The 25098-nt window shown below is 39.9% G+C and overlaps 2 protein-coding genes across 2 annotated transcripts in view; one reads left to right on the forward strand and one right to left on the reverse strand.

Moving 5' to 3' along the window:
* Positions 1–1787: 1787 nt before the first annotated feature.
* The window catches only part of LOC307016916 (steroid hormone receptor ERR2-like), an 83219-nt gene continuing 59908 nt past the window's right edge, over positions 1788–25098 (forward strand). Inside the window, exons 1-2 of the mRNA XM_079646297.1 lie at positions 1788–2523; positions 18003–18111. Of these exons, the coding sequence (XP_079502423.1) occupies positions 18110–18111 (2 nt within the window). The 5' untranslated portion in view covers positions 1788–2523; positions 18003–18109. The remainder of the gene's footprint in view (positions 2524–18002; positions 18112–25098) is intronic.
* Positions 2184–13573, reverse strand: LOC307016917 (transforming growth factor beta-3 proprotein-like). Its single transcript, XM_079646299.1, has 7 exons — positions 12781–13573; positions 8100–8263; positions 6404–6533; positions 6167–6274; positions 5474–5639; positions 5055–5208; positions 2184–4193 (listed from the first exon to the last, which is right to left on the reverse strand). Exons 1-7 carry the CDS (start codon positions 13124–13126, stop codon positions 4035–4037), a joined length of 1227 nt encoding a protein of 408 aa, XP_079502425.1. The 5' UTR covers positions 13127–13573; the 3' UTR covers positions 2184–4034.

Here is a 25098-nt window from a genome sequence, read left to right on the forward strand (position 1 = left end):
ACATACACACACACACACACACACACACACACACACACACACACACACACACACACACACACACACACACACACACACACACACACTTTCCCAGTCTGTGTCTGTCTCTCACTTCCCCCTCTAAATTTTTGTTCCCCCCTCCACATCTGTTAATCTGCTCAGGGAATAGCAGCAGACGCAGTTTTCCAAACCTCTGTGCATTTACGTGTCATGCAATTCATCATTGGTAAGTCTTGGAAGAGCACAAGTTCTGAGAAAGTCAGACTCCAACCCAGAAACGGACCCTGAACTAAAATCAGATTATGGCTCTTCCAGTAGCCCGGAGCTAGAAATAGCTTGACAGTAGGTTAGAGGTTGAGGTGGTCAACTTGCCCCCAGAAGGAGCAAACAGTGTCTGCATCTTCAAACAATCCTTGAGTGTCTTTTTACTCTCAATCAAAGCCAAGACCAAGAAAGAAGTGTGCAATTAAAGAAGAGCGGCAGGAGGAGATAAAATTACTTGGATTAAGGTTTCGCAAGAGATTCAAGAACCACCTTCTTGTCATATTGCGAAGTGTCCCTCCTTGATGAAAACAAATCATAAATATTAAGACAACACCTCCGTCTCACATTTAATTGAGCACATCCCATCAGCTTGACTGTGTGTCCCTCACTGTGAGCGCTTCACTGACTGTGTTGTGTTTTACTGAACAATGTGGCTAGCCACTATGTGAGCGAAAATGACTCCTTGCAAGAATAGAAAGACCAAATCCAAGCTGCTGCCTGTGTTAGTAAAGGCCTTTCCATGGCTAACCCCTCAGCCTGCTATAATTTCAGACATCAGAAAAAGATATTCTGGAAGTATTTGATTTATTATTTTACTCTTACTGCGATTCCACCCACTGAAACCGAGTTGTGGTTGCCGTTACTGACATAATGAAGTATTAGGTCAGACCTAATGAAGTATTAGGTCAGTAAAAGCAACCAGTGAAATTTAACTTAGAGCAGTTATGTAATCTTGAGAGATCGTTCCTTGGTTTTATTACTGGATATTTGAGGACTTAGGTGTAAGTAAGTGGCATGACTTTTTCTGAAGGTTAAAAGTAAATCATGCATGAGCTACGGCTGCTCTTTACCAGTAATGTGTTTGTTTGTACAGGGCAGTCTGCAAAGCCATTAAAGCCCGACCCCTGTTTTTAGACCTCGTCATGCCCTCTGGTCTTTGTATCTTCATCATGGTTCATCTCTGATTGATTGTGACAGGGAACAATAACGGGAACACAGAGAAAGGGAATTCTCTCTGGCTATGTGTCAGTCCATATTAGCTCAAACCAGCGCCACCCAAAAATCTGTGCACTGATTGCCAGTCCACTAGAGAAGATGATATTAAAATGTGTGCTGTCAGCCACCCTTAGTAATGCTTTATTAATGCTAAATAGACCCATAATGAACTATTATTAAGAGCAATATTTGGGTTACGGTTTGGCAGGGCCAGACAATTTTTCACCTTCATAAAAAAAACTAATGCCTCTAACATTCAACATCAATTCTGCAGTCACAAGTATGAATTCAATCACAAAGGGTCATGAGTTTCTAACTTTCAAAATCGGAGTACTTTTTGAGTTAAGATGCATTGAGTTTAACTACTGTAATACTTTTAATTGCTCCAGATGCTCAGCAGCTCTTTTGCAAAGGTCAAAGGGTTAATTGGAATGGTCTTCCTGATGAATTATAGTGTGTCAGTGAAGTGGTGCCAAATGAAAAATACATTTGTCAGGTTTATTTAAGATTTATAGTAATAACCATTTAATGAACAATAAGGAAAGAAAGAGACTTCTGCACATTAATATGCACTGTAAATAAGAGTAATTGCTTTTTGCCTGGGAAAGCAGTTGAGTAACAATCCCATAGAAAGAGAAATTGTAATTTATTGCTCTGGAAAAAAAAAAAAGCCTCTGCATGCGCCTGCAGGAAACAGGTGGGACTGGTGAGATTCAAGTGAGAAGAATTATGTTCGTTGGAACCAAAACATTATGAGAAAATAGCATTTTAAATGGCATTTCAACATGGCAGACAGGACCAGTGGGTAAATTCATCAGTTCCCAAGTTGTTAAATGTTTGAACAGATCCATTACATTTGATTATATCATTAATGGGATGCAAAGCTGGAGGGATTCCTAAGATTTAAAAATGGCTCATACAGGTTATGCATGGTCTGTTTTTAATAACAATCACGATCAACAAGTCAATCAAACAACATTACTGTCAAAAACGTCACTTAAATGTCATCTAAAGGTAAGATGGCTCTGAGTGGGCAAACAGAACAGGGATTTAGGATCGTTCTCCTGCCTCTGAGAAAAATCAACTGTACATCAAGCCATGTAAAGACTTATTTTCCCCTCCCTCTTCATTTTTTGTTCCATTAGGGCTTTATACTGTTAAAGAGCACCAAAAAAAACAGAGACGGAGCAGAGGGAATGAAAGACTGCAGTGTTTCTGGTCCTGACTTCACATGTGATTCCTTGACGCTGGCTGGAGTGACAGGTGAGTTGATAGTTGAGTATCATTTTTTTTTAAATGGCTGCATGCCATTTTCTATTATTGCCAGAGAAAAAGGGCTCGTATTAAACTTTCTGGCAATAGTCATAGAGACTTTGGGCAGATATATACAGGATCACAGACAAACATAGACAAAAAGCGTCTAAATCACAAGGAAATGAAACGATACCCTATTATATAAGTATTTCCACCAATGGAGATACACGTGAATTTTTGCCCCAGTTAGTGAAACAATCACTATATGACAAGTGAAATAACAGACCAAATCTGCTATTAATGTAAAAGAAATCCCATAAAAACCTGTTGCATAACACATGTTCTTTTCCAGTATATTCTTTGATGTCCCATAAATAATTTGAACCTGTTAGAGATGAGAACTTCCAGTGAATGGCAGAGTGCTCATGGCTTGTTTCCATCACAGTTCTTCTCTTCCTCACAGGTCTCCTCCTCCTCCTTCTCTTCTTCTTCCATCCATTCTAATACTGTAGATGCACCGCAAAAAAAAAAAAAAATAGGCCATTGCTGCTGGCTGGCCAAAATAAGAAAAGCTTGGCTCAACTTCTTTGTTCATTCACTTTCCATTGCAAATCCAGCAGGCATTCTCTCAGCTCTCCTTTTCCCTGACCACAGCTATGGCTTTGGATACAGCAGCAAGTCTGTCCTTTCTCCTTTTGTGTTTGAAGATAATGTTCACTGTTTGAAGGGAAGGGAACTCAAGGCAAAGTCAAGGTAAAATCCAGCCTGAAGGGACTTTTCAACCGTTCAGTAGAGCACAATCTTTATTTGTGACTATAAACTATATCATCCGAAGTCTAAAGGCATGAAAGCTGCTTTACTGACAATGTAGAGACTAAAGCTGTTTGCAATACTTGCTCGAACTCTGAAGCAGAGAATATATCACAAAATGAGTCTTGTTCATCCATTATCCAGGAAGCAGCTCCCTTTAGGATTATGTTGTCCACCCTCAAAAATCTAGAAGAAAATATTTGACGTTTTAATTTGAAAGATTTAGACAACTATCAATGCCAAATGAGGTAACCAATGGTGATCGAGCTCTTGCATTTGAAGTATTAGAATCTGGGTTTTATGGCTACATTGCTGGGGAAAATAATTACTGGCAATTTCTGTAAGTGATCAAAAAACAAATACCACTACATTTCATAGGTGCGGCCAGAAGAAACAAAAAGATGTTTGTTATTCTGACTTGAGAAAAATGAAATTCTTAAATTGCAAGATTGCATTTGTTTTGGAGTTCTTAAGATAAAAATATCCACTTATTATCACCTCCCAAAAAGAAAGGAAAGAAGTGATGACCTCAAGTTTTTAGGAATATCTGCATCCTGTGTGACCTCCAGTGGTGTTCAGATCTAAGCCATGATGCCACAGGGTCAGTTTAAGTATTTGTCACAGCTAAGAGTCCAAAAGTCAACGAGCATGGGTTTCTTTCGTCAGTTCCTGGTCAAATCCTGCCACACTACCTCGCCTTTCAGGTCTTCTCAGCTACACTTGCAAGACTTGACGATCATGTTGGAAAGCTGCTCCACTTTGGGGGTCCGTCCAGAGTAGTAGAGTATTGTGAGGGGCTCCAGGTCCTGAGGGACACAGCATGGGGAGGCCGATGCCTCGGGGTTTAGAGTGTTGTACAGGCTCAGCATCTATTGTAAAGACCACAGGAGAGATTGCATTATATGAACTATCTCATGAGTAATGGAGTCTTCATAATATGTTGGCTAGTTAAACTCAACCCTCAATATCTGTAAATACTGAGATACATCACTGCGAATTCATCAAGAAGACTTAAAGGGGACCTATCATGCAAAATGCACTTTTGTACGTCTTTTATACATGAATATGTGTCCCCGGTGTTCCAAGGAACTCACCAAGTGTCAGAAAACACAACCCTCTCTATTTTCCTCCATACCCAAATCTCTTAAAAAGGGGCTGCAACGGATCTGATACAGACTTGAACACTTCTATGACGTCACAAAAGTGGCGCTAGGGCTATTGGGCCAACTCCACCAATCAGGAGGAGACAGCCACGGACATTGCCGTTCGAAAGCGCTGGAGACGCTGTAGTACATATGCCAGGCCTGTAGATGGTGCTGTTCTCACAGAATCAGCCCATGCAAAGACTGTTAAATTGAGCGAAATTAGGAATAGCTAAAATGCATGATATGTTTGGTATTTTGAAAAATAAAAAGTATAAATATGCATATAGGTATGGTCCTACACTATATTATTCAAATATAGCATGATAGGTCCACTTTTATAATGACCAAATAAACAATTTAGCAAATTTTAATATAAATTATTTTTAACATTTTCTGGGAGATTGCGTCTTCAAACTGCAGTCTACTTGTCTAAAAGTGCTTGTTTGAAATATAGGAACTATTTGTTTAGTCCCCACAAGACCTATATTGTAGATGGAGGCAGAGAAATTAGAACTATCTGCATGGTTATTCATAGCTATAATGAAATGTTTCCTATTTACTTCATCCCATATCGATGTTTCATACCGAGCTGTGTGTTGTATCTGAGCTCCTCAGGTATGGGCAGGGCCCGGAGCAGTAGTTGGCATCGTAACCACTCGGCTCATGGATCCACTTCCAGTCCAAGTCACGCCGGAAATCAATGTAGAGCTTACGTACACAGCAGTTCTCCTCCGTGTTTCTGTGAAAAGGTTGCACAATAATAGCGTAGTTAGTCACCAAATGTATTGCCGTAATGGTGCTCATCATATCTTCTTGGCTATTTGTATGGGCTACCAGTTACAGTATGTCTCAGCGTATATAGCAGCATATATTTGGGATATAAAGTGTTTAAGTTAAAAAATCATTATCACAAGCTATTCCTATAAACAATTTCACAGGAAGTTACATAAACTGGCTTCAGACTAAATTCTCACTATTGCTTAAAATGATGTACTTATCCTTACGAGAAACAGTAGTTTGTGTCCAGCGCTCTCTTGCGTCGGCGTGTGGTCTGAGTTTCCAGGCGGTGGGGGGGGATCATCATGAGGATAAGGTGAGGCAGGTACCGGTCCTTTTTCTTCTTCAGGTGATCCAGATCCAAGCGACTCTGCTCGTCATCTCCATCCACGCCTTAATTATAGATATCATGTACTTAAAATAACACATGTACTGTAGGGGCTTTTTTTCTTTCGTAATTTCCCTGAATCCGAGCATACAATTTTGCGAAAATTATTGGCTATAAAGCTGTCATTCTTTTACACAATGTAGAAATGAAAACATTGAGAAAAAAACTGCCTTTTTTCCAATATATTTTCATTGCAAGTTTATTCTAAAGCCACTGAGGGGAAAGTTGACCAAGGCAACAACATAAAGACAATCATCAACCTTACCTCTAATTATACCATACTGTACCAAGCTCCCCAAAGTGAGAAAAATACAAATGATCTGGGATTGTGTACCAAAATAAGTGCATATTAAAAAAAAAAAAGAAAGAAAAAAAAAACGTGTCAATTGTAAGGCTAAGGACCACATACATATCCATTGCTTCTTTAGGATGGTATGATAGCAAGAACACATTAACATTTACAGACATTGGATCAAAAGACAGACAAACACAACGCATACAAATAATTACATGAACAGTTGGTGAAGCTCACCTTTGAACTTCACCTCCAGCACCTCGTTCTCATTGTCAATTATGTCACCATTTGGGTTGAAGGTGTGGCAGGGACAGTGCACACTGATTTCCAAACCAAGATTGCTTCCTGATGGCAAACAAAGGAAAGTCAAGTCTCCCTTTTTAAAACTCAAAACCCACAATTCAAAACATGGGTTAGTAATTAGGATTACTGATAGCTTTAAGAAACAACACATGACAGTGACCTCAGTCTCACCTCTGTTTGTCAACCACTCCCGCACGGTTTCAGTCACATCGAAGGAGACCCACTCTGGAGTTCCTTTGGTCAGCACGTTCTTGGCTGCAATGTACCGTTGTTTCCTAATGTGTTCGTTTGGCCTCACGATCTGTAAAGCAATTATAATAATATATTAACTTTGCTTTTCGGTAGATGCAAACATCAGCCTGCTAATACGCTCATAATTATTATGCTATCATACTGTGTGCATGTTGGAACCTGACCGACAGAAAATACATCCCTTAAGGTAAGAACTTGGATAATGAGGCCATTTTTTAAATCAAGAATATATAGAGCTTTTTTGCGATGCATAATAAGGGTTTGTAGATAAATTGTTTGGTTGTCTCAGACAGAGCTTGATTGATATATCCCTTACTCAACTGCTAGCTTTGTTGCACCTGTTTGGGCGGGACAGGCTAAACCCTTATCCTTCTGATTGGTTAATGGAATCAGGTGACCATATACTCCACCCACCTTCAACCTAGCAGAGGACTGACTAGCAAAAATAATTCAAAACACCCAGGAGATAAGCTGAGCTTTTAAATCTGGCAGGTTTTTTCCTGCTTGCGCACAGACTGCCTGACTTACATGTTAGCATGTTTGGAAGCCACTGCCTACATACTGTACACATTCTGCAGAAAAAAGCATCACTAACATTGAATTGGAGTCATGTTTGTATCCACCTGATGAATGTAAGTCCAATGTTCAGTCTTCTTTTTGCTCTGTTTGTCTTTCCTTGGGGGAGAATACTGTATCTGGCTCTTTAGCTTACTAGCAACTTTCTTCTCGAGCTAGCAAACTAAATGCTAGCCTTGTCTCTGTTCCATGTTGTTTCTTTGCCAGGTAGGGCATTGTCAGTTTTCCAAAGCTTGTTTGCTAAACAAATAGCTGCCAAACAGCTATATTTAATCATACAGTAAATTTCACATAAGAACAGACGATTAGTTAAAAGCATTACAAAATCACATTACAAAAAAAGATCATAGATATCATAATGGTGGTTGTTCTGTGTGTTTTCTGAAATGTGATTTAGTATTTAGCTTGGTCCAAACATTGCTGTTAAAGTTAATGTTGGCAGTTGCCTTTGGCATAATTCTCTGTTTGGCATTATCTTGACATCAATCCTGACCAGAGTGTCTGTAAGTTGTGCCTGGTTGTGTTTTATCTCAGTATTTTTTCCTTTGAATTGGCTACTTAATGCCGGGGATATTAATACTAAAGAACAGGGACGTGACAACATTGACTACAACTTGTAGAGTGTATCATTGTATCACTCAGCAGACCAGGGCCTTTTTTTAACAGCTTAATTAACGTTTCAAACGGTTTTGTGGTTTGATGGTAAAGACCTCTACATAACCAAAATGAGAACTTTATTAGATCTGGGCAGCCAGCGCTGAGTTAAGAGTACCCCTGTCTCGGTTCTACTAACATTGTGCAGGCCTGCTGAGCATTTTGGCTTTTGGTTTCATTATAGTTGGCTCTGTTTGTTTATAAGGGCCTGCAATCGTGGTTAACAACTAACCAGCTTACGTAATATATGTAACACACAAAATATCAACTAGTTAGTAACAAAGATCCCATTTCAGGAAAAATAGATTTTGAAGCTCCTTGTTGCCTGTACTGAGCTTGGCCTTTTATCTTGGTAGAAGGACAAGGAAACGGTACCTTTACGCACCTGGTAGAGCTCGATCCGCTGTTCGTTCCTCTTGGAGCTTGAGTTTGGCACCCTCAGAGCTCGAAACTCCGCTCTGAAAAGGTTGGTAGAGTTCCTTTCCATGGCAGAGACGTTGAAGCGGAAAACCTTAGAGGTGATGCCTTTTGGGCAGTAAAGAAGATCGTCTGGAACAAAGACAACAAATTATAAGGTGTGTGTGAGAGATCAGGCTTGTAAATTCTCGTCAAGGCATGTGCAATAAAAAGCAGTTGATGTCCTAAATACAGACCCCAAATGCTATATGACCTCTGGACAGCATAATCACATATTTGCGTTATGACTAACAGCTTGAATGAAAAGTTTTCATGTAGGAGAAAAGCATAGCAGACATTTTGAGAGGCAGATTTGACAAAAACATTCACAATGGATTAGAGTGTTCCAGTAAACTATAACAGTGAGCCAGCATGCACTAAACTAGAACCCTGAAACCTAAGCAATTCAGCCATCCTTCATTTTTTGGTTTAAATATGTAATTTCTCCTCCATACAATAATTACTTATACTTAGGGAGAATGTGCCACCATAAAACAAAAAAGTTGTATTATTAATCTGCCAGCTATTTTCTCTATTAAATTACTTTTTCATTTTGTCTATTATATATTATTATATGTCAGAAAATAGTATGCCTTTCCAAATGTACTAAAACCTGGGATGAAATCAATTATTTTCATCAACGCCCCAAAGCCGAAACATATCAATAGCAAACATACAAAGCAACATAGAGCATTCCTCAAAATTAAGGAGCTCAAATTTGAACAATTATTTGGCTATTTTTTGATCGGCTTATTTAGTAATTCACCACTAGTTATAGCTTAATTTAATAACTCTCACTGTTAAAGCCTTTCTCCATCCACAACGCACAATTGAAGAACACTTAAGTGGCTGAGTAATGTTTTTGGCAATGGTTGGTTTATTCCCTTCTTGACTTGATCAAATTGCTTCAGAAATAAGCCAGTCTTTGGTATGAAAATAATGACATGAATTCTCAATTAAAAATGTAATGTATCAAGGATGTATATACTCCTTCACACCTATGATATTGGGACTCTTTAATGGCTGGCACAAAGTTTATCAGCCCACAATGCATGCCTGCCTTATCAAAATTCCTCAGAGTTTCTCTTAAACATTTTGCCTATTTTTGGTGGAAATATAAATGTTGTAATTGAAAAAGCTATATTTTTAACTTCACGTCCCTGCGTATCAAAAACCCTGCTATCCTCTGGGCCACTGACAACTTGTTGGCCCCAAACCCCTTTCTGACCATGATGACTTCTCCACAACCCAACCTCCGTCATTGACATATGCCAGATTCTGTATGCGTGCCATGCTATAAAAGGAAATCTTTCCGATGATTGCAGTCCAGCTTCTCAATGTAGTAATTTGCCAGCCTTCCAACAGCTTTCTGCTTCATTTGCACCTGTCACGGATTTATGTTGGTCCACAGAACTGCCTCAGATCCACTACAGGTCAACAGTTTACGATTAAAAACCATCAAAAGTGAGTGTGTGTTAGCCCACAATAACAAAGGGAAAGAGACTGATGTCACTGGCTCAAAGTCAAACTTTATCCCACAGAGCTATAGACTTCAGGTCCTGTCATATACCACAAGGGACAACAAACTAAATTGTCTGTGTCTTTATAATACTTCCAGACTACTGTTTCTACCGGATCTTAAAGGAAAAGTTCAAAACGTTCTTGTGGGGTTAGAGGAGAACATTGATAGCACTAATGTCTGTAGAATAAATATAAAGCTAGAACCATCAGCCTGTTAGCATAAGCTCAGTGCAAAGAATAACCCTTGACCTAACCCTAAACCAGTGCTTCTCAAAGTGTGGTCCGCGGACCACTGGTGGTCCGTGAGCGCCCCCTAGTGGTTCGTGAGTATATTGGTAACATTTAACATTTGAAATAAATAAATACATTTAAGTTTTCCGCACTCTCGCGGGAATATCTCCGCAATGGAGCGAGCTTAAGTTTCAGCTTTCGATTGCATGATATAGCCCAGTGCAACACCTTCATCACACATGTTGCCACTTGTTTGTACCATTTTCAGGCGATTTGTAGTTTGTTCTAGAAAAACGATGTGATTTTGGATGTGGAGTTAGGTGGTCCGCGAGTATGGTATTGGTATGAAAAAGTTTGAGAAACACTGCCCTAAACCCATCAGCCATGTTAATTATGATGGGGGCAAAATGGGAGGAGAAATGGTTGGTGTGGAAGGATGTGTCAATAAATCATCCATTTCTAACATGGTAGACAATTAAAGAGTGCCATGATTGTAAAGACAATGTTTCTTCTCAGGCATGATATTGATCAATCTCTTGACCAATGTGTTTATTATTGTCACTGTGACAAATAAGCTTTAATAACGTAAATGAAGTAGGTATTATTGATCAAGTCAAAATTCACACATTATCAAAAAAGTCAATATTTAAATCCAAACCATGATATTTCCCTAATTCCACCAAACTGATTTTTTAATTTTTTATTTGAATACTGTAAATGATATCTGAACATTATTTGACGTGGGGCTGTTGATGCGAACAAAAGTTCTGAAAGCAGCATTTAAAAAGAATGTTGTATGAGGAAGAAAAAAAAACCAGGGTAAAATAGGAGTTTAACACAACAACGAAAAACTCTTGAACTCTAAACTGTTCCTCTTTCCTACTCCTACTCATGAAAATCACATTAACCAGCATCAGTGAGTAGTTTATGCATGTAGGTATACAGGGTATTGACAACATGCATATTTCCAAGTATGAGATCAGATAAGACACGTAAAAAATACACACTGCCATGCCAATTTAGGATTAAGTAAAAATTGGAGAATATTAATAGCTGGTCTACATTTTAAGTATCTGAGAAGTATATAGTGAGTAATGCACACACATTCAGACACGTATGTCAGCCCAGCACTTACGCAGATATATTGACGATTTTGCCTTTTTTTCTATTTGTTTTTCTTCAGGCAGGAAGGACTTAATGTAAAAGCAAACTACAATCTTTACCCAACTGCTAGAAAAAAGTAGTTTAATGCAGATATTTCTTGCGATATAAAACCCATCAGTGACTGAATCCAGAAATGAAACCACCACATCAACTCTGGGCACCTACTGCCTGCCATTTTTGTCAGCACTATTTTGTGAGATTCAAAACAGAACCTTGCTGAGGGAAAAGAGGTCTTTTGAGAAGCACCTGTTGATTTCAAAGGGACTGTGATGCAATGGTCTTGGCTTTGCTCTGAACCAAGAGGCCCTCTTTGGCTTTTACTCACGCACAGAATTTATCCTATTCTACTTTCTCCGTAATCCAAACTCAGTCGGACCACATGCTGTATGAATCTGCTTCAAGTGCTGACACATGTCCCCCTCGGCAAAGGTTTTCCACTTCCAGTTCCTGGCTTTTATTTCTATAGGAGGAAATAGTTGTGCCAAATAAAGTTTAGCACAAATCACAAGAATGTGAATCTCACAGGCCTTTACTAAATAATTCATAAACAAAAACAAATCACATTTTTAACCAAGCAGTGCAATGCAGCACAGTGGAAATATTCAGGTTTAAGAGGATGGATGCCAGTCAGTTTCACACTCAATTTAGCAACGTTAGACCTGAGCAGGGTAAGTGATCTCATGCTCATGGGCCACCCATGTGGGTTATTCACTGGCCAAGACAGGAAGTGGGGTCACTTTAATCTCCATCTCGATTGGGATGTGGGTGGTAGTGACGTGTCAGAGTATGGGACCCCTTTCCTCCCGTACAGAGACTCCAGACTAATAGGGAGGTCCTTCCATCATCTCAATTTTCTTTCCTGTCCACCTCGCTTAACTTTTCCTACTCATTCTCCTACAGGCATCCCCATCAGCCTGGGCAGATGTCCCTCTCATTTGGGACTGACTGGAAAGGAAGTGGGAACATATGGGGAGAAGGACAGAGTCCACTTAGGGAAAAAAAAAACAGAGGAGGAAGAAGGGAGTGAGGAGCCACTTTCCTGGAACAGTAGAGTTAAAACAGGTTGGTGAGCACTGCAGTAACAATGCACATCCTCCAACAAGTTCAACTTTCAGTATCAAAAACCGTCTTCTGTTTTTTTAAAGAGAATGTAGGTTCATTATTCATATTTATATCAGGTCCCACTCCCTATTGTTTCCTCACCTGGATGCCTGAGCTGCAGGATAATTTATGTACAGAGTTTGACAAACATTCAACTTCACATTCACAAGTCTGAGTTGAACACGTGTAACTACAAGATGTGTGACATCACAACTAGTCTGGAAAGGTCTACTCTGCAACTCCCACGCCTGTGATGTGGAACTTTGAAGGCTTGATTATATTGAAAATAAACGTAACATTTAGTAGAAAACATCTCCTCTCGAAGAGTTAAACTTTTGAAATGAAGACTGTTTGCACCTTTTGTAAATCTGGATAGGTTATATACTTGTAGGATTTTAAATGTTTTACCTTATGGATAGGGGCTCTTTAGGGTGCAGCATTAAAATCAGCCATTCATATTTATGCTTGGCAGCAACTTTTTGAGATGGCTTTAATTTGGCGCGTAATTACGCAGTACATTCACGTTGATTACTGTCATTAAAAAAGAAAGTGATACAATCATAACTTCCTCATACTTATATCGTCGTACTTACTGCTTTCTGGCGGTCCGTAGACCATGTTGAATTTGTATATCTCCTTGGCATAGTACTCTGTCTCTGTGTTGTCCTGACCGCAGCTCTGCTGCCGGTCCCTCCGCAGCTCCTCCAGAAGCTCCTTGGTGCTGTTATACAACGCTTGGATCTGATAAGGGACTTCACTCGGTCCGAGGGAGTGTGGAGGACTTGTCAGTCGGAGTTTGCTCAAAATCTGACCTCGTATCGCCTCGACCCTCTTCCTTTTTACGTGGTCGATATCCACAGTGGCACAAGTTGAAAGAGATGAGCTCAAAGTCGCGCAGTTGAGGAGGAGGACAAACAGCAAAGCCTTTCCCAAATGCATTTTTCTCTCTGCATTTGGTTCGCCCGGTAATGAAAATATGCAGATACACAAACGGCCAATGTCAGTGTAAATAAGTCGTAAAGTTAAACTCTAATGCCCGTTTGATGTTAGTTTCAACTTTCTTTGGAACTAATGATGAAAAAAATCCTCACTTAATTCGTTTTCTTGCGGCAGTTCCCTTTGTTATAAGCAGAAATCCAAGTGTGTGTTTGCCCATTAGGCATTACTCAATTCAAAGTCCCGAACAACAGAAACTATCCCGCATATGAATGTATCCGGCACAAATGTATGTGTAGAAACACACACAGTTTTATTTGCATTCTATTGCTCAATCCACTAGATTTAAGTCGTCCCACGGCTTGGCATATTTCTCCTCTTTTCTTTCTCATTAAAATGTAGTGCCGCGTTATTGTGTGTGCGTGCGGAGGCAGACCGCAGGCTGTCAGGTTCACGGGGTAAAGCGACTCTGAGCGCTTGCTGTGGCCTCACGTGTTTTATACCGCTACTTTCTGACGTTTGATGGAGGAGGGACCGCAGGGGGAGCCCAGATCACAACTGCGCTCAGTGGGATGCACCACACATCAGCTGTGAAACTATAAACATGTGTACTAGTTGTGTTTCCTGATCGCGTCAATATGAGCACTTCTCGTATGATGCTGGAAAGACTTGGCTTTAATATTGTCGCCAGTTGTTCCTTCATTAAGGCATCTACACTGGAGACATAGCTGGTATGGTGTCTTCGTTGGTGTTTGTTGTTGAAAAATGTGTTTTATATATGAGATGGGATTATTAGAGATCTCAAATCAGTTGGTCTTTCTGGTTACTTCAGCCTGGGTCGTGCACCCTCTAGTGGGGAAGGGTAGTAATAGCAGGTGTCTACATTCACTGACCTTATCTAAGAAATTCACCTTATTAAATAGTTGTCTAATAGTATCATATTTGAATACACGTTTGAATCCCCTTAGCATCTGAAAAACTTTTGATTGTCCTCCCACAGGCCGACTGATTCAAAGACAATTGTCTTATAAAGTCATCCTGTAAAGACCAACACAATAGTCAAATGTAGGACATGAAGTTTATACATAATTGCTTTGTTTAATAATCTGGAAATTGTGCCTAACACTTGCCTGGGGAAAAAATAAAATTATCTGTGTAAGTAACCATAACACTTGAAAAATAACGGTGTTTTGTAGACGATACAAAAATACATAGGCCTACCATAAAAAAAGAAAACTTTTTTGCTTGCTGTTGCCGCTTGCCTGGACTCATCTTGAAAAGACCCGCACATTACCTGTCATTTTTTCAAATTACAGGACCCCTTTCAGATTCATTTTGCTAACATGATTGCATTACCATTCAGAATAACTGTAAACCTGTCAGTGCATATTTTCCCATGCCCTCTGCAAACCGCACACCATTCATTTTCATGCTCTGAAGATTTATTTGCAGACCCTTAAGTTATTTTATCTTCTTGATTTTTCCCCCCCTCCGTAGTCTGTTTTATCTCTATTCATGGAGCATATCCACATTCTCAGACCTATTTTAGGTCAAAGCTCACTCAACCGCTGGAGGCCCCGTACCCAAACATGGGGTCTGGTATTTCACTATGTTTCTTTTGCCCACCAGTTTGCATAGCAAGAATAATTTTGTACAATGTCCAAACTTGGTAAATATTTGGCTTTAAGTCAGACGCCCAGGTGACTGTGTCTACTTATGCAAACTTTCTTGATTCATTATGCTGGAGATGAATATAAAGTTTTTTACACATTAAGTTAGAATAACGTCGTCCCTGCCTAAACTCACTATTATACTCGAATGAATACATAATTCATGTTAATGCACCCTCCCATGCTCTCACCTCCTGTCTTTCTTTTCTTTTCCTCTTATAGTCAGTTGTCGCTGTGGAAAAGCCGCATGCAATTAATTTTAACGTCACTTTATCTGTGAAAGAGGGAATTATTTAGGTTTTACATAAAAGTGGGCTTGAATCAGCAATATGTAAGCCCTTGTTTTAAATATTAGTTTCAATAAAGCTCCATAGTGCTGCTCAAGCAGATGTACCGTAAAAGGCCCATGTACTGTATGTTAATGATAAAGCTCCTCAGTATCTGTTGTCCAAGCAGAACCAAGCTCTGACTGCAATGTCTTCATTCATACATTTGTCACAGTGATGTTTTAGCGATCCAAACCCTAAATGGCTGTTTGGGCTTCTCCATGATCCAATAAGGCAATGAGATGTCTTTATAGCTATTGTGAAACTATTTTAGGACAAGGGCTAGTTGCTGAGCCGTCACACACTTTCCCACAGTCCTTCATGGTGACTCTGTTGCATTGCATTCTAGCTTATCTCAAAAGTCAAGTTAAGGAAAACTGAGATAAAACAGTCATTTGTAATAGTTTTTTTTACCAAGTGACTCGTCACCTCGTTAAAGAAATGTCCAGTGTGTGTGGCACAACTTAGTGATTACAACTTTAACTTCATTTGGTATATTTAAGTTTACTTTCTACCTTTCAAGTGAATATTTGGTTGTTCTCATGTCATTAAGGATCTGTTCTGTTTTTATGTTGCTACCGCTTTACTCTTATCTTTTGTTAATTACTGTAATATTGGCAGTTCTCCATTAAGCCAGCAGGTGATGCTGCATAACAAACAATGTCTGCTCCCAATTGACTGAATATCAACACAAGCAGCAACACTCAACATCTTATACATTTCCAGAGGATCATGGTAAATAAAAATGTACTCTCAGTGGCCACATTATAAGAGACTCATGTGCAATCCGATAAGAAAGTGTTAGTTTGGATTCAAATGGTTAAATAGTTGTACATTTAACTATGTAGCTGTGGTGTTGAACTAGACTTATGGTCGTAGAAATAAAGCGACCAGGCCGTGTATATTTAATGCTCAAGGAAAGTCCAGGAAGTCTTGAGTTTAGATATCGAATTGTCAATTCATCATTCCTCAGATTTTTTTGTTTTTTTTTGTTGACACATTTAGTTGGATTACTATTTCTTCAAAATGAATGAATGACTTTTTGGGGGTTGAGCATCTATTTCCATTTATCCTATCAAGGTTGTGTGGAGAGACTCTGTAATGGGTTGTGGGTCTTTATGAGGAGGCCGAACACAAACCACCATATGGACTGGACTGGTGAACAGGAATTATGTCATCCCACGCATACTTATCGCACTATTCCACACTGTCTGGGGATTCCTAGACATGATCCCAACCATCACCATCAAAGTTCACTTTTACTCCAAGCGTCCTCCAGTGGTTAGCTCACTGCTGGGTCAGGTTTTAGTGAGTCATTCTCCGGCAATCTCTCCGTCTCGCACAACACACGGGAAAGGAATGCAGCTACAGACCAAAGGATGAAAACAAAAACACATGCTGGTAGCAATCCGGAGGAATATGTCCTCTTTGTCCGGTAATGTGGGTTACATTCCTGCCTGCTGTTTCTGTCACAGTAGAACGTGCAATTGTAGTGGTAAACCTCTTCTAGACGAGCAGGGATCAGGAGACTGTTGTTTTTACCGAACACCATTTTTGTTTATTTAAGATTTTATCATGGTTCCTCTGAGTTGACCATTTGACCACATACTCATACACTCAGAATCCCACTGCTTAGGACTGGCTAGACGAGTCGGACAAACCCCAGATACCAAGCAGCATCGCACCAGATTTCCCTGCTACTGCATAAAGACAAGCCAGCGCACTAAAGTCTGCGTTTTTTGGGGGGTAACAAGCCTGTGAGTCATACTTGGGGAGTCAGTGGGATGGTAATGCCAACAGGAGACCCCTTAAACACACACCAGCGGAGACAATGATGTGTATATGTCATAGCTTTACAACTCAAATGACTCATTTGATTGGTCCACCATCTGTTAGTCATCGGTTTTCTCAATACATGTACATAGGAAAGGAATACCACACCGGCTAGACGATGACTTACGGTGAGGTCAGCCAAAGCTTGTCCGTCGTTGTTGTGGTTTAGGTTTATAACTTTATCTTGTGGCAGTCTTCCATCCAATAAGTACAACGCTTAAATTGATGACACTGAAATTGTCTTTTGAGTAAAAAGCGTATCTCTGTGTTGTGCTTAGGATTGAGGCAGTGGGCAACATTTGGACGTTAGTCTGCTCAAAGGTGTGTTCAGGTTTTTTATTTCACCACTCCTGCTCCTGGTAGAGAGACTCTGGTGCTCCCTTCATGTTCTGTTCAAACCCTGAACCCCAGCATGACCTTTGTGCTCTCTGGCCAAATGGCCTTTCTTTTAGTTTGTTTACTACCAATACCGTAATAACTTGTTATATAATGACACAATTTATTATCAATAAATTAAAATCACATACTATTACACCACATCTCAATTATTGAACAGGTATGCTTGGTCTTGTATGACCTGTATCAAATGTTGGCATCTTTAGCTTGATATCGCTCTATAAGCCGGGATAAGGTGGTTTATTGACTTTATGATACTGCAAGTTGTAGCATGAACCATTATCCTGTACTTATGACTTTATGGCAACTGTATTTACTGTAAAAAAAAAAGTGACATAGTCCTATTTTAAATCATTGTACTGAATCACCGAAGCATTTCAAACTTTAACTTATTATGTTTACAAAAGCTTTTTTTTGTATTCTACATTGCAGCTGTCCCAAACCTAATATCCCCTTGGGGAAATCCAAAATATTCTGCTATTAAGGATTCTGAAAACCTTTTTGTTTAAGCTTTTGTTTTATGGTAGAAGTTTATTGCACTTATTGAAAGTCACTCTTGACAAAAGCATCTGCTATATTAACCATAGTAATTGCTTTTATTTGACATATGCGGCCTTCCAGTGTTGACAAATCAATTTTAACGTATTTTACCAGGGGGCTGAAGACCTTCAAACCAGCCGAGAGGAACATCAACATCGCGGCTTACGTGTTCGAGCCATGAAGGAACGCCAACATTCAATTTGAGTCGTGGTTCCCGATGAATGTAAGTCCAATATTCAGTTTTTCTTTGATATATTTGTATTTCCACCCAGTCCTATGGAGAATATCAGGATCTAAGCAGTTTTTTTTAACCGTCTTCACCAGCTGCTAACTTTGTCTGTACGCTTTTTGATGCTGCTCAAAATCAGAGTTGTTTGCTTATTAAAGCAAATAGGAGGTTGAGCAAAGAATATAGTCCAAATGAGTTGGTTGTATGACAATCATAAAAAAGCTATGTAGAGCTACAAGATAATTCCCAATGCTACATGAGACCCTTTCACATTTCATATAATTAGATTACATAAGACAAACTTTTAACAGAGTTTTTAAGAAAAGTGCTGAAAAAAAATACTTTATGCCCCAAATACTTGCATTTCTTCCTTAAAACCCTCACCTTTTGTAATTTGTGTGTTTTTTTTGTGGCGTTTTGGCTGCAATAGTCATAGTCGGGGACTTTGGCAGGCCTCAGTGACGGCTTGCTCCCATAAGACGGCACATTGTGGCGGTCTGATGTCACAGAGGTGAAGACTGTTCACTTTGCATCTGGGTCTACGAAGGAGGTGATCTGCTGAGTTAAGGCCTTTTGGAAAGCAGAGGACAAGGTGTCATTGGGCCTCTGCATGAATATGAAATAGCGACGGTCATGATGTTGATTCACACTCCAGACAAATACTGTCAAAGCTAAGGCTAAACACACTTAGCATTTTTTGATTAGCACTCAGTGTGAGTCAGACGGCAGAAAGTTGCTGTGCTCAGTGTCGGTTGTTGTGATTACTAATGGCAGGGTTTGTGGAAATGATTGATGGAAGAAGCTGTCTGCAATTCCAGTTGTGATTCAGCTCAGTTTAATCGTGTTACCAAACTGAGGGATTATTTTTCAGTGACCACACTTTTTTCATCATCAGTGTTGTGTTTATGCTGTTTTGGCTAAAGCATACAGCAACCATATGTGCTGTTATTAAGCCGATCATCTGTTTTAGGAAGGACCGAGAAAAAGGAAAAGAAACGAGAACCTTTCAGTTGTTCTCTTGCTCATCTTTGCTCTCTGCATGGAATTTCAGAGAGAAAAACATCAAGCCTTTTTCCTTTTCTCTCCAACTTTAACCCTCCACTCCCCCACCTCTCTATTCCCGTAAGTTGTATAATGAAAAAAACGACTTTTGGAATCCCAGTAGCATTGGCACATGTGGCAAAGAAATTGTCAAAAGAAAAGCAAAAACTAAAAGGAGCTTTACTGGAAGCAGTCCATTTAAAAAAAACAAGTATTGGACAGTAGATATAGGAGGGCAAAGGTTAATGTCTGTTATATATTTCGGACATGCACAGTGATGGTGTGCAAACTCTCTGTCTCTGTAAGACAAAGGCATAATGTAGGTTCACGCTCGCACATTATTTGGTAGCATGCACACAATGGTAATGCTCATGTATTCACTCTCATACACACACTCACTGCACCGGCCAGTGTAGCGCTGGCCTCCTCATGCAGAGTCTAGACAGGAAGCTGGTCCATGCCAGATTAGGGATTTTCTCCCTCACACCAATACACACACACATGCACACACACTGTTACAGTGCTTCTTTCAATATGTCTGTGTTTATTGTGTGTTTGAGTGAAAAAGAAAGAGAGGGAGGGAAAAACAGCGACTTGGTGACAGAGCCATGTGTGTATGTAGTTGTGTGTGTGAGCTTGTCAATCTTTGAACAATTCTCAATATAAAAAAACACTTAGCTAAAGAGAAACAGATTCTGTGTCAATGGCTTTATTATTGTATACTCTCATTTTTCCTCAACTTTCCACCCATTGACTGAGTGTGAGGCACAGTGTGAAAAGTTCAACTTGTCCTTCCCAGGTACAGCGGCGCTCTGCATCCTGTAGTGCTTAGCTAAATTAAACCGAGCCCCTACTGTTCTCATCTGCTCACCTGTAGCCCCTGCCAGGCCCGGCCATGACCTCTGAACCCACACAGATGGGTCTGCATAATAAGACACGGGCACACACGGCTAAGTGCCATCTCGGACATGTTTGATGGGTAGCTATATACAACCAGGACAGTCTGAATACTGTCCGTACTGGAATGCTAATGTGATGACCTTACCGGGCAGGTGAGGGCGTGTGTGTGTTTGTTTCTATATTTCTCTGTGTGAGTTCCACTGAGCTTTTAAGTGTAAATACAGATACTTGAAAAGTGTGTGCCTACTATTCACTATCTTTGTCCCTCTGTGCGTTGTTGGCCTGAGGCCAATGGCCCCTGTGCCCTGTGTATGGCAGGCTGAGCTGTACTTTTCACTCTCACTGTATGAATATGCATGACCTCCTGGCTTGTGAGACGCGGCAGTATATACATAGATTATAAAGAGCTATCTTAAAATGCTACATAAAGCGGAAAAAGTTTTGAGAAAAATACACCTGTCCTCAACATTTTTGGGAAAAATACATACTTTTCAAATGATAAATACTTGTATTTCTCTCTAAGGAACAGTTCAGTTTGAGATGATTTTGATTTGTTTCTACCAGATACCTTTTCATGACCTACATGTAGTGCTCAGTTTATATGAACTAAGTTTGATCCCATAGACGTCTATGAATTCAAATGAGCAAATGTACACAGACATTGTAAAATTAGAACGAAACAAAACAGAAAAAAAAGTAACCCTAACCCTTCAGTCTGTCAATTCGGAAGATCTTTGCTGTAAAGAAAAATAAATAAATATAGTTTATTATATTTTCTTATTCACCTTCATTCCACCTAGCACATGACATATTTGATGTTGACGAAAAGCCATCCAAATACTTTATTTTTAATCTAAGGTTCAAAGTGCTATATTTAGAAAGGTCCTCTCCACATAAGTCCTTCTGTTGGACACCTCCTTAATATATGAGCATATTTACACCTTGTCTTGGGGAATATATGACATATGTGCACTGGCCACTGCTGCATTACGTTATATTTCATCCACTGCTTGGTTCCGTCTGTGAAATGGTCCTCTTCATTTCCCACATGAGTGGTTTTCTTATCATCCAGGCCCCCTCTCGCCTGCCCCAGGGGCTGAGTTAAAGTCGATAAAACACCCAAATATTCTGTTAAACATGGACGGCCTCTGCCTTGTGGCCGCTCCCTGCAATGCCTCCTGGGTAATTATGGTAATAACTCAACCGTCGGAGGCGAGGCCAGAGGCCCCCGGGATGACGAGGTCAGACCGGAGAGCCTGGGACGAGGAGCGGTGGCGGCTGAAGGGGGGGCGGCGGGGTCAAGGTGAAGCGGGCCGGGCTCTCACGTTGCTATCCCATAAACCCTTGCTGTCACATCAGAGGCCGCTGGATGTATGTGGACATTCCCACTAATCTGTCCTCCTCGACAATCAAGATGCTGATGAGCGATGATGACAAGTGTTTTAGTAGCTCCGTTATTTGTGCGGCCTTGACTGACAGACGCCTGGTCGCCGGTCGGTATGAAGGTCACATGTTCCTCTGTTTGGGATTTTGAAATTAGAGATAGGCTAATTGTTGTGAAGCATTATACTGCAAGGAAAAATTGTGATGTTTTGAAAAGCAGATTGGGTGCTCCACTATATAACTATGTATTTATTTTTTCTTTATTGAGACGGTCAGAAAATCGAGAAAGGCAAAGGACAAAATGTTCTGGCGGAATCTGATCCATTATGGGTACATGTGCTCCCAGACGGAGGTGTACCATCACTTTCCCAAATTACAATCGACTTCTTTGTATTCTCTGTATCGTCTGACCGCGTGCCGGCTGACGACAGTCTCTCGTATGATGAATAACTGAGAAAGAAACAGAACTACTCAACTTCTGGACAATCTTGCAGAAGATTGATTTGTTTCAATAGAATAATCTGGTCATGTTTTTTTACACACGTATCTTCATTGAGTCATTTATATTTAATTTACCTTTTAGTTTTATAATTGAACTGTTATCATTATTGAATTGAAAGGTACATTGAAGTTACAGTAAAGCAGTGTATTCCTAAGTGTTAAGGTAATTCTCAGTTTCTTTAATGTATTTATCAAATGTAAATATTACATAACAGAAAATACAAATACAATAGTTATGTCACTGCAATCATTTAGCATTTTAAGATCATTTCAAATCTATCTATCTATGTGTAATATCAGAAGACATTTTTAAATTTAGAATTATTAAAAAACATTACAAAGGCAGGTAGTGCGTTTCTGTGCGTGTACACCCGAGCCTCTCTTGCATGACCTATATTTAGACTGAAAGTTATGCTAGACGAACAACGACAGAAACAAAATATTCCCCCATATTCTGTCCAGATTCTGGTCAGGGGAGACACCATAGGAAAGTTTTACCATTCAAATCACCATTTTGGCTTCCTCAGCATTTCTTCGTTTCCTTGAACCTTAAAGTTTCCCTTCTGCTGCTACTCCTTCCTGATCCGAGCCAAGCTTCGTGTAGGTCATTCCAGTCTCTTAGCATAGAAATATCCTTTCTTAAGTATAAATTTGAAAGGAAGTGAAGTGAATTGACAAGTGTAATCATTTCCAGTGACACACATCTCCATTCAGACTGAAGTTTAATGTAGAAGTGATCAGCGCCAGAGCTATTATCACAGGCATCCAGATGTCAGGGGAAATGAGAAAGCTGCATTTAGGGAAAGTGTGAGTAAAAACCTAACACCACATGCAATGAATAACCCCATAACGCATCAGGGAGCTCTCTACTTAAGTTATTGTGAAGCTTAAACATTATTAGCATTGATAGGCTCGGCCTTAATTTTGCTTCATAGATTAAAATTCTCCTTTTTTCAAGTATGAGCAAGTGCCAAGCCATAAATATGTCCCTGCAGTTTATTCCTGCCCTGCTGTGTTGAACCTTTATTCCTGCTTACATAGTTACATATTGTAGTTTATTCACTGCCATCCACCCTGCGGTTCATTGAGACCCCTGACCTGCAAACAACTATAAATATTTATTTGCGTCGGCTTGTCTAAAAATAACTGTATTACAATAGAGTGTCCTGGAAGAGGTCCAGGAGCGTTGTGCAGCGAGCGGTAGTCAGCATTCAGAGTCCGGCCTCCGTGTCCAGAGAGGGATAGGGCGGTGTCAAGAGGCAGACATATTGATAGCTTTGTGGTCAACAGGAAAAAAAGTCACTTAGCGAGGGATCCTTTGGGTCCAAGGATGTATTTCTGGAACACGCAGACGGAAACAAGGAGCAGTTTGGAGTGATGCACAGTGCTTCTCCAGTGACATCTATAAACACTATCCCCATCCTTTAACAGCATCACAGTGCTGAACCCTAAAGACAGCAGCGATTCCAAGGTAGGAAATATCAACTGAAACAGCCAGAATGTGGACAAAAAAGACTTTTATTACTAATAATATAATAATGATAAACTTTATTTGTATAGCACCTCTCATCCACAAAGCAGCCCAAAGTGCTTTACAGAAAACACAACAACAATATTAAAATAATATTAAAATTAATACAGAACAAGATAAAACATCTACAGTGATAATATGTTAAAAGAAAAACAATTTAAAAAAGAAAATTAAAAATGTCAAATAAAAGCAAAACAGAAAAGAATATTATTTGCTTTTAAACATTTCAAGGGAGTTTGCTGTTCTAAGATCCACGAAGTAAGTAGATCTGTAACCAAAAATGTATCAATGAAAAACCCCAGAGAACCAATAAGTCGTTCATTCATTCTTCATGCTGAAATGCTGAAGCAGGATACAAGCTGATGGAAATGTGGGGAAATAATACTTTTTGGCTACTACACTGATTCATCAAGCTTCACAATAATGAAACCCGGATCCAAGATCCATTTTGGACCAATCAGGAGAGCTAATCACTGATTGTTCCTACTTCAAATATAAACATGATTATGTAGGATCTAAAACTTGGACACCTTAAATTGACTTTGGGTTTGAATCGCATTTAAGTAATCCACTGTCCCTCATCACAAAAGTAAACTTGATTTAAAAAGGGAAAAAGAAAAAAGTGATTGTTAACGCATAATTTGAAGTGCAACCAATAAATATAAATGTAATTTCTGAGGATAAGTATGATATCTGAAGAATAGAAACTAATAGGGTGAAAACATAAACTATAATCCACAGTAAAACTTTTCTTTGGCTTCTTTAGAGTCCAGAGAGTTGGTGTGTGCGGCTCAGGTCAGCTTGGACGTGTCCCAGCACAGACAGCTACAGTAACATATGTGCAATGCTGGAAACATTGACATGTGAAGAGTTGGATGATGTCAGAGCGGCAGATTAGACTGAAGCGCGGTCGGCTCGGAGACAAACAGATTCAAACTCAGCTTTGTGGCGGATAATTGCACAGACTTTGTGTGTGTTCGTTCTTCGTGCCAGCGCTGTATGCCAGTCAATATCAAAGTGTCTGCCAGTCTGCCTCACTACGAGACACAAGTTTCACTCCGCAACTTGTGCCTCCCCAATCCCTCCTTCACCCCCAGAATGCAATAAATGTCCGGCCATCATTTATTTTAATTCACTCCCCTCTCGCACAGATGAAATGGATTCGTAACCTTGTAGGACAAGGACGTGCATGCCGTCTGCCGTCAGTTGCTGAGTTATTCTCTATTCTTCTTGCATAGAGAGGGGAGAGAGAGAGGGGCAGGATGAGAGGGAGCGAGAAAGAGGCCCAATGATGAAGAGAAATAGTCTGGCATGCAAATTGCCGGCTGCCATGTCCAATGAGGAGGCCTGCCGGAGATTGTCGCCGTAGAAACTCAGGACAGGGTTAACGAGGCTGAGGGAGAGACGGAGCTTAAGAAAATAGTCTGAAAAAACTCGGTGTGATTTATTTGCCAAATCAAGGCACGATGAGTGGATTATGGCTAGCCTAATGACAAAGAGTGTTTAGGAGACAGCTAATTGGACGTGACCAAGGAGGAGAATGCTAAGAGCAGGCCATGGGGATTGGGTAGCGTATGTCATTCAGCTGATGGTAGTTTAACTCAGTGTGGAAGTAAAACAGTGAG

The sequence above is a fragment of the Notothenia rossii genome, assembly GCF_949606895.1.
Source record: "Notothenia rossii genome assembly, chromosome: 8".
NCBI classification, from domain to species: Eukaryota; Metazoa; Chordata; class Actinopteri; order Perciformes; family Nototheniidae; genus Notothenia; species Notothenia rossii.